We start from the raw sequence: 14,889 nt of genomic DNA on the forward strand, positions 1-14,889 counted from the left end.
TCTTTCTCCACAGCAGTTATTACCACCTAATTTATCTTTCCCCCCATTGCTATGGTCTGAATTTTTAGGTCCCCCAAATCCCTATGTTGAAATCCTAACTCCTACAGTGATGGTATTAGGAGGTGGGGCCTTTGGGAGGTGGTAGATCACTAAAAGGGGCTCTAGAAATCCCTGATCCCCTTCCACCATATGAGGACACATTTAAGTTTATGACCTGGAAGAGGGCCCTCACCTGACCATGCTGGCACCCCAATCTCAGACTTTCCAGCCTTCAAAACTGCAAGATAAATTTTGTTTATAAGCTACCCAGCCTGTGTTATTTTGTTATGGCAGCTTGAACGGACTAAGACCCACCATTTTAAGTTTCAAGAAGCCAGAAACTTCTGTTCACTGCTATTTTCCAACATTAGAACAATGCTTGGCACTTAAGCACTCAAATCTGTCAAATCAGTCTCTCCCACGTCCAAAACTCTTGGGTGGTTTGGTTTCTCCATTTGACAGAGAAAGGCCTTAATTTTTAAGTTTATGTATAAATTATACTCTGTCAAGAGTTCTAGGGGCAACAAACCAAACCCAGAAATTAGAACTTAACTGGTAAAAGATAAGTCTTAATTAGGAAAAGAATTTAAGGAGAAATTAATAGTAATGTTTAGAGGACTAAAAATGTGGCCTGAGGTATTCCTGGGCCAGCAAAGGGGGAATACGAATGACCAGAATAAATGCGCAACCCTCTTTTATACTTCATAGGTGTAAAAGTCCAATTCTGTTGCGGACTCTCTTGAAAAAATTTATCCAACTGGAGTTTTTTCTCAACTTTTTATTTCAAACCTGTTCTTAGAAAATTAAAAGAACGGTATAATGAACACACACAAAACACCATTCACCTAGATTCAATTTGCATTTTGCCACATTTGCACTCTTTCACACTTGTGTGTTCACTCTATATATATTTTCTGAACATCATGACACTTCAGCCTAAATTTTTCAGCACTCTTAACATTCTCCCCGCAAATATTATAATCAGGAAATTTAGCACTGATATACTACCACCATATATATAGTCCATATAAAAATTTCCCTGATTGTCTCAACTTTTTCATCTAAGGTCAAATCAAAGATTGCACATGGCATTTAGTTCTATCTCCTTTTCCTAAGAATAGTTCCTTTGCCTTTTTGTCTTTTCATGATGTTGATAGTTTTGAAGGGTACAGGCCATTTGTTTTACAGAAGAGGCCTTTGTTCAGATTCACCTGGTGATTTCCGTGTGCTCAGCGTCATGTACACATTATTGGTAGGGATACTATGTAAGTCTTGTGTCTTAATCAATGCATCAATTACCAGGGAGAATAAGATATCAATTCTGCGCTTTGCTCCACACTTCATTCTTAAGATACCTTTAATAAGTAATCTCTGGGGGTGGCTTAATTTTAAGTATAACGTTTATACTAGGGATTCTATAGCAAGAAGGAGCAGTAAAGAGAAAAGCAAGTTCTTACAGATGGTACATGAGAAGATCGGGAGTAAAGAGACAACTCAAACTTTGAAAATAAACTGCTTCAAAGCAAAGACCCTTCACTATTTCAGATACCACTGTGACTCCATTCTCCAGTCCTAAGGCTGCTATGTTAGGGCTATGTCTCCACCTTTCCTTCCTCTGGTATCAGAAGAACAATTAAATGAGTGAAAGCCCTAGATAGAGGAGCTATAAGGCAACATACATTATTCAACCTGTGAAGGAGGTAATGTAGCAATTACAGAAAGAACCATTGAAACAGCCATTTTAGTAGGTCAAAAACGGTTGAGTATCACCAATTTCATATTGTTAAACCTAATTACAATGCACCATCAATCCCATTTCTGCTGCAGTAAGTCAGGAAATGGAAATCTATCTTCACACTAAAGAGAATACTGCAGCTGAACCAACCTTTAATAATTAAAACTTTCAATGCTGAGTGAGGCCACAGGAAACAGGAAATGTCCCACCTAAACCGTAAGCTCTTAAACCGGTTCTTGGAGCCCCTAACCCAGAGCGTAGAGATTTGGGGCAATGGTTGGTAAGTGGGGAGTCCACGTGAGTGACTTCAGGGGGTCTATAAACCACTGATTGTAAAATGCAAGACTGCAAATATTAATTTTTCTGGGGAAACGGTCCATTGCTTTTACTGATTTCTTGAAGGAATCTGTGACCAAAAGGTTAAGAACCACAGATTTCCTAAATGGGAAACCAATCTACCTTACTAGTCTAACTACTTAAATTCAAGCCATACGCCTTGGTCCATGTACCCCCCTTGCCTTTAGCCATCTCCCCAGTCTTGCCTTTCCATATCTTAGGTATCCTTGGTCTACCCTCTTCTCTGAAGCCTTCCCCATTCAGCCCACACTGGCTGTTTCACTCAAATTCTTACTCTATTTTTCAATTTTTTAATGTTCAATTCAGGAACTTATAGCTTTTAATATTTTCTCCCATCTTCCTTTGGATTATTTTGAAGTAAATTCCAGAAATCATAATTTTACTCTAACATTGTACCTCTAAAAAGGTTATTCTATAAAATATAACAATATCATGATCATATCGAAAAAAATTAACAACTCCTTAATGGCAAAAACTTGAATGTTTAAATTTTCCCAATATTTTCAAAAACTTTTTTTTTTTTTTTTTTGACCACGCCACGTGGCATGCAGGATCTTAGTTCCCTGACTAGGGGTTGAACCCGGGCCCCCTGCACTGGGAGCGCATAGTCTTAACCACTGGACTGCCAGGGAAGTCTCATAACTTTTTCAACTGTTAAAGAGTCAGGAGCCAATAACGGCCACACCCTATATTGGTTGATATGTCCCTTAAGTCTCTTTTAAACTATAGATTTCCTTGCCTCTTTTTCCTCTGCTTTGCAATTTATTTGTTGAAGAAACTGTGCCACTTGTCCTATAGTCCTGTAATCTACATTCTACATTTCACTGATTGCATTCTTATGATGTCATTTAACATGTTCTTCCATCCCCACCTGATCTGATTCAAGTTAAGCTTTTTGACAAGATTAGTTCATCAGAGGGTATATAATTCTGGTTGGCTCTTTTGTGATGTTAGCAGCCACTGATGATCATTACCTACCCCTAGATCTCTAATTTCATTAAAGGTATACTATTCTACTTCTATCTTTTCTTCATTTTTTTATATGAAATACCTCTCTAGTGAGAAACTTCCCCTCATAACAAGTAACTAGTTACCCTGAGGTAGAGTTCATATGGGAAAGGCTTCTTTATTTACTGGTTTTTAGAATGAGTTAGATCTGTAGTATTAATCAAAGGTGAGACCAGTGAGATTTCTTGGGTGTCTTTGTGAACGCACAGATTTTAACTTATTTAATGTGCTTCAATTCACTGCAATTATTCTTATTAAGGCTCAAATTCTTCTAACTTTGGCCTTGGTAGGCTTTTCCTTCTGGCTTAGTGTTTTTTTGTTTTTTTTTTTGCGGTACGCGGGCCTCTCACTGCTGTGGCCTCTCCCGTTGCGGAGCACAGGCTCCGGATGCGCAGGCTCAGCGGCCATGGCTCACGGGCCCAGCCGCTCCGCAGCACGTGGTATCCTCCCGGACCGGGGCACGACCCGTGTCCCCTGCATCGGCAGGCAGACTCTCAACCACCGCGCCACCAGGGAAGCCCCCTGGCTTAGGTTTGACAAGACCCCATTAGTAAAGGACAGTATCTTCCATAAATGGTGTTGGGAAAAGTGGACAACCACATGCAAATGAATGAAAATGGACCACTATCTTACACCATACACAAAAATTAACTCAAAATGGATTAAAGACACGAATGTAAGACCTGAAACCATAGAACTTATATAAGATAACATAGACAGTAAGCTCCTTGACATCAGTCTTGGATTTTTGGGATTTGACACCAAAATCAAAAACAACACCAAAAATAAACAAGGGGGGGGTACACCAAACTAAAAAGCTTCTGTACAGCAAAGGAAACCATTAACAAAATGAAAAGGCAACCTACTGAATGGGAGAAAATATTTGCAAATCATATATCTGGTAAGGAGTTAGTTCCCAAAATATATAAAGAACTCATACAACCCAATAGCAAAAAAATAATCAAAAAATGGGCAGAAGACATGAATAGACATTTTTCCAAAGACACAGATGGCCAAAAGGTACATGAAGAGGTGCTAAGCATCACTAATCATTAGGGAAATGTAAATCAAAACCACAGTGAGGTATCACCCCACACCTGTAGAATGGCTAGTATCAAAAAGACAAGAAATAACAAGTGTTGGCATAGATGTGGAGAAAAGGGAACACTTGTTTACTATGACTGGAAATGTAAACTGGTGCAGCTACTATGGAAAAGAGTATGAAGGTTCCTCAAAAAATTAAAAATAGAACTACCACAGGATCCAGAAATTCTACTTCTGGATATTTATCCAAAGAAAACAAAAACAGAAATTTGAAAAGATGTATGCACCTCCATGTTCACTGCAGCATTATTTACAGTAGCCAAGATATGGAAACAACCTAAGTATCCATTGATGAATGAATGGATAAAGAAGACGTGGTGTATATATACAATGGAATACTATTCAGCCATTAAAAAAAATGAATTCGTGCTGCTTGTGATGACATGGATGGAATTTGAGGGCATTATGCTAAGTGAAATAAGTCAGACAGAGAAAGACAAATACTGTATGATCTCACTTATATATGGAGTCTTAAAAAAAACAAGCTCATGTATACAGAGAACAGATAGGTGGTTGCCAGAGGTGGGGTTGGGGGTGGGGTGGGAGTGATAGGGGGCTGAGTGAAATGGGTGAAGAGGGTCAAAAAGATAGACTTCCAGTTATAAAATAAATCAGTCTTGGGGATGTAATGTATAATATGGTGACTGTAGTTAATTATACTGTATTGCATATTTGCAAGGTGCTAAGAGAGTAAATCTTAAAAGTTCTCACCACAAGAAAAAAATTATTTAACTATATATGGTGATAGACGTTAACTAGACTTATTGTGATCACTTCACAATATATACAAATATCGAATCATGTTGTATAGCTGAAACTAATATGATGTTATACGTCAATTATACCTCAGTAAAAAACCAAAAGTCTATCAGGGTATTAAAAGTACTTTAAAAAAAAAAAAAAAGACCCCCAGTAGTCTTCGTTCCTTTCCTTTCTTACTGATATAGCAAAGTGTTTCAGGCTCAATTTGTTCATTTCTGCCTCAGTCCTATAAACAGCTACTTCTCCTTTTATATTATTATCTATTTGTTTAACATTCCTATATCTTTTTTCCCCTAAAAAAAGACCAAAAATTTAATGACTGCACTACATCTAAAAAGAGTGTTCAGCACTTACCCCAGCACTCTGCTAGACAGAAAACTAGTACGCGATAAATATTTACGGAATTGAACTAAAAGATTAGCATCTGTCTAGCTATTCTACAAGGATGTCTACTGAGTCAAGACAGGCAGCACAGGAAACATTAAGCACTTACCTCCTCCCCAGGTGGTCCAATGGCATGGCTCAATCTCACTCTAATTATTCTTTCATGTTATGGGAAGACCTACTCCAGCTCTAGCGAGTACTCCCTAGAACAAGGATTCTAAAAAAAGAAAAATAAATTTTTCTAGAGTTGAAAGAATGAGAAAAAAAGTTCTCTATGTGCATAAAGTTGGAAATCATTATAAGGTAAAGCATTTAATGGTCCATATCTGCTTAATTTAACAAGACTACAAATTAGTGTAAAGATGTTTGGTTATCTAGAGAGGAAACTGCTGTCATTCCTTAGTTGTAGTCCCCCTTCCCACTGAAAGGTTACATTTCACCACTAGGTGTCCACAGGGGAGGAAATGATACCTTACACTGGCCCATTTCAAGTCACTTTCACACACATCTGCACTCCACAATTAAGCAACTGTGCCTTATGTCAATTTACACAAATCTTCAATCCTTTGAGTTTTATATTGTACCATGTAGGTCTTCTTCATAGACTTTTACTTATGTAAGATTTTTTTATTTACTTAAAGATGGAATCTACAGAACTGCATTCCTTAAATTCACTATGCTTAAGTACAGCCAAGAATTGAGGGCAGACTACACATTCCTTTATTTATAGAGCTCTACTTCATGAACCTGTAAGCACTTTAGAGATAGTCTAATCCAGAGATTTTTCAAACTATTTTTTATTTTTCTAGGCACAGAAACATTTTTTTTTTCTTTTTGAACAACATACTATATGTAACTCTTTGATGGATGGACGGGGCAGGGAAAACACACGCAGTTACTAAGATACCTAGGAAAACGTCATCCATTCTACTAATATAGTTAGGGTTATAAATACCCAATATTTTAAACTCTAACTCTGAAAAGTTCTGAATTTCTAACAATCATTAACACACCAGCCATGGAAGCAGCAGAAAATATCCCACAGACTTATTTTACTGGTCCCCTCTTTCCACCAGAAGGAAAAAATCCCTAAGAATTGTACTTTGGATCTGTTCTTCCTTTAGTTTTTCAAGCTTACTTTCTGCTAGAGAATGATGAAGTGAGTAGTGTCACAGATCCTCAACAGAAAGAGTATAGAAAACAGCAGAAGAGGACAGAACAAATTAGGAAGAACTAAAAAGAGAACTAAAATTCACTGGTGACACATGCTTGCTGTAAATGGTACTAGGAACTTCACACAAATTATTCAATCCAACAATAGTCCCAACAAAATAGATGGGATCCCCATTTTACAGACAAGAAAACTGAGATTCTGCAAGATTTAAGAAGTGACTTGTTCAAGGTAAGGAGGAGAGTGAAGGCTCAACCCTAAGACTTCCTAGCTCCAGACTTTTCCTTAACAACGCCATTGACTTCCAGAAGAGCCATGGGTTTGCCTTAGCAAACCTTTCCACAACCATCCCTTGCCGCCTTCTCCACCTTGATTACTCCTAAACTGGCCTCCACATTAGCAACCAATTATTTCATTCTGTACCTAACAGCACTTTGTTCTCAAGCTGCTACAGGTGTTTTCAACATCGAAACAATCCATCCCTTTCCCTTCCCCCGAATCCCCACCTATTTACTAGGAATGTCACCTATACCCCATATTTAAAATTATTACCTAATGTTAGAGCTGGGGGAAAAGTTCTGAGGTCATCAAGAACAAATCCTTCATTTTTCAGAGGACAACCTGTGCCTAGAGAGGTTATATATTCTACATTTTGAAAAAAATCTTTATCACCGTTATATTACAGGAGGTTCCTCCTGAACACTGAATGGTCATGGCCTCCTCCTTGCCAAAGGAAATAGCATCCCTGTTCTATTGCTCCCAAATCACTTCTGCTAGAGATCCATGCCAGCTTTTGTCTCTAACACACTGATTTCCAACTCTAAGTGCAGAGATGGTGAATTTGCAGCAACTAGGCAAGTAAGCTTTTAGGGCTACAGTTCAACTGCCTGGATTTAGAATATTCTAAGAAAGAAATTGCAGGAATATTACTCAGCCATAAAAAAAGAACAAAATAATGCGGTTTACAGACACATGCGATGGACCTAGAGATTGCCATACTTAGTGAAGTAAGTCATAGAGAGAAAAACAAATATCATATGATATCACTTATATGTGGAATCTAAAAAAAAATGTTACAAATGAACCTATTTACAAAACAGAAATAGAATCACAGGTATAGAAAACAAACTTATGGTTACCAAGGGGGAAAGGGGAGGAAAGAGATAAATTGGGAGACTGGGAATGACATATACACACTACTATATATAACATAGATAACTAATAAGAACCTACTGTATAGCACAGGGAACTCTACTCAATACTCTATAATGACCTATAAGGGAATAGAATCTACAAAAGAATAGATATATGTATATGTATAACTGATTCACTTTGCTGTCAGCAGAAACTAACACAACATTGTAAGTCAACTATACTCCAATAAAAATTTAAAAAAAAAAAGAAACAAGTTGCATATCTTGGTAATCACCAAATTTCAAGGATTCAAAGGTTAACAAACAGCAATTCCATCTGGGATGTCACCACGCTTACTTCAGCATGAATCACAAAGAAAAGCCTGTGAGCTAGTCTAGAAAGCCTGTAAAGCCATCACACACGGACCTGAAGCAACACTATAAACAAAAAATGAGCAGGAAAAGAAAATCAAGGCAACCTAGCATAAAAAGTAGGAATTGGGGCAAAGGGAGTGAAGTAGGGAAAATCAAAGGACATGGTAGACAACCAGTCAGTAAGCAGTGCTTATGACTATTTAAGAAGGCCCATTACTAGGCACAGTGAATGGCACCCAGTAGAAGTACAATAAATATTATGAGTTAACATATGCTGAAAATTACAAAATGGAACCTAAAGAAGAGATTCCACTCTGGGAATTCATTTGCTGGGGGAAAGAAGACTTGCCCCCCATGTCCCCAACCTGAGCAACTCCCTTTTACCTTTCTTTGCCTGAGTTTCCCAATGTATGAAATGGGGGTAAAAGCCCCATTTGCAAAGTGTGGACAAAATTGAAATAACATGCAAAAAGGATTCAAAGCTCACACAAATGCAACCGCCTGAGAGCACCACTGGCATGTCTCATAAGCAATCTCAAATTTAATAAGCACAAGATGAAACTTTCAATAATCTCCCTCAACCTGCTCCTCATTTTGCCCATCTCAGTAAAGGAAACCATTTCAGTACTCTGGCCATCATTCTTGCCCTTCCTCCTCATCCAACCCATCATCCAGTCCTATCCATTCTAACCTTCAAATATCATTCACTTCTATGTGCACTGTCATCACCCTATTCTAAGCTACAATTATCTCTCACATAAATTACTGACCTTGCTCGAGCACACCAGCTTTTGCAGTTCCTCAAATGTGTTTTGCTCCCTCCTGACAAACTCCTGTTCACCCTTTGGGTCTCACTCTAGAGTTTTCACTCACTCCTCATTCATTGCACTCTCACACCATTTTGAAGTACTTATGTATTTGTGCAATTATTTTCTTTCACAAACGGCTATAAATCCAACTAAACTAAGAGTTCCACGAAGGTAGGCACTGTGATTCGTTTGGTTCTCCTCATGAAAACCGGGTCTGGCACATAGTTTAAGCCCAAATATTTGAATGACTCCAGCTGAGGTGGAGACATAAAGTAGCCAACTACAACTCCTAACTCAAAAAGACAACTGCCCACGTTGCTTCAACACTCTCCCCACCTCCACTCTCAACAGCTCAGACCAAACCATTCACGGCATCAGATACCTCAGGGTTCCAACCTCAGGCAGCCCCTGCTTTCTCCACACACACACACCCCCATAAAGTTCCAGGTCCAAAGAGAACCCCTCAGCCCTGGGGCGGGAAGGGACGTGCCTCTTTTGCCCCTGCGGGTGTCGGGGTGCCGGACTACCCAGGAGAAGTTTCCTAATCCGGTACACCCTGGCCAAGCGTCTGAACACTAGTCCGCGCAGCCGTGACGCACGCAGGCCCGAGCGCTTCGTTAGCTATGAAGCAGCAAACCGCGCGTCCCGGCTCGAGCGTAAAGGCGCATCGCAGACCCTTAGATGTCCATTCTATTCAAGAAGGTGGGACAGAAAACACTACGACCCACGCGCCTTGCCCTTTAAGAAACACCCCCGTTTGAGCCAGGCGGGGCTCCGAGTAAATCCTCGCGAGAGCCACCTGCTTCCGCCCGCTTCCTGCTCTCGGCTCTCCGGACCGGAAGGAAGGCGGTACTTCCCCCGCCCCCGGCTTCTACCTCACAAGGCAGCGCGGCCCCAGCTGCGGCCAATCGGCGGGCTCATTCTAGGCCACGGCCCAGAGAGCCAATGGAAAGTCGCGGCGCGCGCAGAGCTTCCTCTCTTCCTCACCGGCCCCCTCCCTTCCGCCTGCCGACTTCCACTCAGCCCCTGGCGGAGGAAGTGATGTCACAGGCCCCATGTGAGCGGATTGCAACACATGCAGCTGCCTGGAAAGAGGGAGCCGGTGTCCTACGTCAGAGCCGCCGCCGCGGAGCCGCCGCCGGGGAGGAGCAGCCGCTGCCGCCCAGGACTGGGCCCTTAGGTAAACCAGGGGAAGGGAAATGCCAGTGACCACCGCGGCGGGCCGCGCGGGGCGGGAAGAGGAGGGACTGTCGGGGGTGGCGAGGAAGGGGGCCGCTCTGCCCCAGCGGCGGCGCTAACTCTGTGGTCTTGGTGTCTCCGGGCCCCGCCGGGCCGCTCTAGGGAGGAGGAGGCGAGAAGATGGCGGACGACCCCAGTGCTGCCGACAGGAACGTGGAGATATGGAAGATCAAAAAGCTCATTAAGAGCTTGGAGGCGGCCCGCGGGTGAGCGCCGCGTCTGGGCCCCCCCATGCCCTCTTGGTTTCCGGACCCCTCAGGATGGCCGCCCCCGCGCCGCATGGCCGGATGAGGAGAACCGGGCACTAGCCAACTCCCGCCTTCTGGACCTCTGGGTAGTAGCCCTAGTCTTAGGGGCGAGGGTCTGCGCGGTTGGTCCGAGAAGGGGCCCTTTACCCTGTTAGGGCTAAGGGGTCCCGCTCCCGGGGCTCGGGCCCCTCGACCCCCTCGTGGTAGGCTACTGCTACTTTTGTACCCCTTTCAGGCGCTTGAATCCAGAACCTCCCGTTTTGAGCTCCAGGTGCTGCCACCCAACTCGGGTGCCGCTGGGGGAAAGGGCCAAGCCTTGCTTTCCGAACGCCTTCCCTGATTTCCTCTCTTCTCCTTCCTTCACTTTTCTCAGCCAAGCTTAATTAAAATGGCCTCCCCCTCCCGGGCTTCTGAGACCCGGGTGGGTGAAGTTTGGATGGGGCGGGAAGGAGGGGTTGTCAGGGACAACCTCTTTCTGACTTCCTCTGATTTCTCTGGGTCTTACAACTCTCCCAGTATGACTTCCTCCAAGTCCTTTAATTACTCCGTAGCTTCCTGGTGTTAGCTGTTACAGGAACCACCTCTAAACTGAAAATGTGTGCGGGGTCGGGGAGTGGGGGAGGTTTTGGTTGACAGGTGTGTATCTGTATATACAGGAGAAATCCCAGTTATGGGGCCGTTCATGTGAACTCTACCAACAGGGTCCCTTTTGGCCTCTCTCTGGAACTCTTGGGGTAGAGGTGCTGATGTATTAGTATTAATGCTTGTTGAAATTCAGAACTGGATTAAGCGGGCTTTGAGGGTTTTTTGTAAATTTGGGTAAGAAACTATTAGGTGTGTCCGTTTTGGGAAGGGGAGACTAGATTAAAACTGACTTTATATGTTCTTTTTTTAATTAAAAAAAAGTTGTTCTTTGGGGGAAGGTACGTCAGAGGTATATCTGTTCTCTCACTATATTACTTTATTTTGTTCTATTTCCCAGTCATAGAAACTCTTTACTTACAGGAAGTAGGGGGAAAAAGTGTTTGGAACATGACATATTTGTACGTCTTCAGCATTCTTAGAAGAGCAGAGTGGCTTGTCCTGGGCCATGTTAAAAGTTATTTTCAGTACAGGAATTGGACATTCTGGTTTCCAGCACAGGTTTTGTCCTTGCTTGGTAGATTTGCAAGGATAGGATTCATCAAATTCGTAGTTGTTACTGCTTTATGAAATAAAGTATGCTTAGTTCCATTGAAGGCCCAGGGCTAACAGTTTTGTCATTGTTTATAAATTTATTTATTTTTTATTTATTTATCTTTGGCTGCATTGGGTCTTTGTTACTGCATGTGGGCTTTTCTTTAGTTGTGGCGAGCGGGGGCTACTCTTCATTGTGGTGCACAGGCTTCTCACTGCAGTGGCTTCTCTTGTTGCGGAGCACGGGCTCTAGGCGCGCGGACTTCAGTAGTTGCAGCACGCAGGCTCTGTAGTTGTGGCTCTCGGGCTCTAGAGCGCAGGCTCAGTAGCTGTGGTGCACAGGCTTAGTTGCTCTGTGGCATGTGGGATCTTCCCGGACCAGCGCTTGAACCCGTGTCCCCTGCAGTGGCAGGCGGATTCTTAACCACTGTGCCACCAGGGAAGTCTCTGCCATTGTGTTTTGTTCCTAGTAATTAGTGACAGTTCTGTTTGGGGTGAAACTTCTGAAAGTTTAGTCCTCTTCAGTTACTGGGGCTTTTGCTCACTTTCTAAGATATGAATTGAAGATAGCTTATTTTTCATTCAGTAGGTTTGTTTTTCTTTGAATTTAATACGACATTCAGACCTAGATAATAATCTTAACCAGAATTTGAACACAGATGATTCTCTGCTACATGGTAGAATGAATAATTATTCCCCAAGTGTGAGAATACTGTACAGGAGGAGCAATATAGGTCATGACCCATTATGATGCACTACCAGGAATTAGCCGGGTTCTTTTGTTTCACTAGCACCTGCTGTTATGTTACTTGAATCCTTCACTTGAGTATGGCTTTTACAGTTTGCTGTTGTTACTGTTGTTTAAAGCTGGATGTACCCCTTGGGTTTGTTCTCTTATTACTTTAACTTTTTTTTTCGTTTATTTGGTTGCGCTCAGTCTTAGTTGCGGCACGTGGGCTCCTTAGTTGTGGCATGCATGTGGGATCTAGTTCCCTGATCAGGGATTGAACCCCAGCCCCCTGTATTGGGAGCGTGGAATCTTAACCACTGCACCACCAGGGAAGTCCCTCTTGTTACTTTAACTTGAAGGCAGGTTCACACATTAGAACTTGAATACATTACATACTCTGAGGAAGTCTAAAATATGAATTCAAACTATAATTTGCTTCTTGTCCAAGTGAAGTGACACTGAAGATAACAGTGCTTAATAACAGCATTCCCTTTACTGCTTGATGAAGGAAGCTCATTCTTAAATTTGTTCCTATCTATGTTACCTAACCACTTGAAACTTTTAAGATCCTCTTTAAAGCTTTTAAAGACTTTAGTCCTTTGATTAGCAAAGTCCAGTAAAGTTTAAAGCATGCTAAAAATGAGGTTCTCTTTGCAGAACTTTTTTTCTAAGTAGTAGTTTTTATACAAGATTAAACTGTCCTCTAAACAGTGTGGTTCATAATCGTGTCCTGCTTTGCCTACTTTGCTTTTATTCAGGATTTGGTTACATCTTGATCCCATGAAAATGTAAAATCTTGGCCATCTATAGGTATCAGGAAGGGAGTCACACGTTTCTTCTGTTTAACTCAAACGGTTCTTGGTATATACCAGTTTCTTTTTGAGAATAGCAAGATTGTATTATCATGGTTGAGTTGTGTTAGTCAGACTCATTAGATTATAATAGTGTACAGTGAGAAATGTTTTTCCTTCTTTGCCTAATGGTAAAATACTAATAGGAGAAGCGTGATGGACTTTAAGCACAAACTGGATAGCACAATAAACCTATCTGTACTGGTGTTTAAGGGGCAAGTTGTGGGTTTCAGGAGAAAACGGGTTGTGTTCAAGCATGGTTATTAACACTAGATAGCACTTAGTGGCAGATGAGTAGAATGGCTTTGGAAATGAAGATTTCTTCTCCACCCCCCACCCCCAACACACACACATACCCCCCCCCCCCCCCCCCAGCAATTCTGGGCATGAGAATCACAGATTGGTTTGTTTTTAACCCTGGCTCTTAAGGTATGCTGGGATAAGAGTAATGTTGAAATTGAGATAGTCAATATGTGATTATCTTGGTATATGACCCCCAAGGTAATGTAGCTTTAAAGGGAAACCACCTGTAAAATGGACTCACTGATTAAGTACATCTGAACAGAGTGAAGTTTCTAAGCACAATAATTTATTGCACACTTGGCATGTTATAGACATTGTGTTAAGCAATACATTATTTCATTTAACCCTCACAAAAAGTATTGCCACCATTTGGTGGGAAAGGCAGACTAAGGCTGTGAGGTTAAATATCTTACTTTCTGGAATGTAGCAGATGCCCAGGATTTGAACCAATGTGCTGTACTGCCCAATGGATATATTTTATGTTTAAAAAAAAATGCAAGACTACACTACAGCTATAACAGACTGTTTTATGCTATGGAAGACCACTTACAGGGGCCAAAATGACTAAAATGGGGAACTTGCTAGGAGTCTTTTTGTAGTCTTTTTGTCATACTTAATTTTCTGAGTTAAAAAGTGTGTTACACGTATAACTTGAATTTAAGTTGGGTGGAACATACATATTTAGCTTCATATAAGCCTGGTAGAATGTTGGTTTCTGTTTATGCTAGTAAAATAACCAGCTAATTCTTTTCCTATATGTAAGTCCCACTTAAAGTTAATGATAGCTCTTCCCGGTTGACGATTGCTCTTGGCGTATTCTCTGTAGTTGGCTTAATGAGGATAAATGTGTACATAAGTCAACTGGAACTAGGACAATGTGGATGGAAACCATGGTTGTGGGTATTTTGAATAAGGAACTAAACCAGGTGAAGATATGTAGGAGAAAGGCAGATGGGAAATTTAGGTTGTTTTTTCCTAATGTTTTCTGAGCCAGCAAAAGGTAGCCACAGAAATTGTGTTGGAAGCTTTATAGTTTTCAGGTAATAAAATCATAACCAGAGCCTGTTATTACCAAGGACAGTGGTGAATGTAACCAAGGAACAGACAAGGTTCATTTGGGCTAAATTGTGTCTGTGGGTATTAGAATATTTTTTCACTTATCTTCGGCAGGGAATCTTATTTCACATATAATGAGGGCTCGGTCAGATAACCCATGTTTGAAGATCAGCACAGTTTCTAAGCTTCATTTGAGTCTTTGGGCATTTTTAAAGCTTTTGTTAAAAACAACTTGTAGATATCTTGACTTTGAAGGAAATAAATTACCTGGCTTTACATGACTGTCTTTCCTGCCCCCAAATATAACTGGTGGGGGGACTATCTTTTTCCTCTACTCTGAGGAGTTCTGATCCTAGATGTGTGGTTTTTTTCCCCACACCAGGCAGTTCTCCAATTCTCACTCTACACC

General features: G+C 41.4%; 1 protein-coding gene and 1 long non-coding RNA gene across 2 annotated transcripts in view; one reads left to right on the top strand and one right to left on the bottom strand.

Moving 5' to 3' along the window:
• LOC132423251 (uncharacterized) overlaps positions 1-9,561 on the bottom strand; it is a 150,134-nt gene extending 140,573 nt beyond the window's left edge. The window contains exons 1-2 of the long non-coding RNA XR_009518955.2: positions 9,368-9,561; positions 5,499-5,606 (exon numbers count right to left, since the gene is read on the bottom strand). This is a non-coding gene — a long non-coding RNA (uncharacterized lncRNA). The remainder of the gene's footprint in view (positions 1-5,498; positions 5,607-9,367) is intronic.
• Positions 9,562-9,924: 363 nt separating this feature from the next.
• Positions 9,925-14,889, top strand: part of ETF1 (eukaryotic translation termination factor 1) — a 28,198-nt gene continuing 23,233 nt past the window's right edge. Inside the window, exons 1-2 of the mRNA XM_060008765.1 lie at positions 9,925-10,057; positions 10,219-10,322. Coding sequence (XP_059864748.1) covers positions 10,237-10,322 — 86 coding nt within the window. The 5' untranslated portion in view covers positions 9,925-10,057; positions 10,219-10,236. The remainder of the gene's footprint in view (positions 10,058-10,218; positions 10,323-14,889) is intronic.

Source organism: Delphinus delphis, chromosome 3, assembly GCF_949987515.2.
Source record: "Delphinus delphis chromosome 3, mDelDel1.2, whole genome shotgun sequence".
NCBI classification, from domain to species: domain Eukaryota; kingdom Metazoa; phylum Chordata; class Mammalia; order Artiodactyla; family Delphinidae; genus Delphinus; species Delphinus delphis.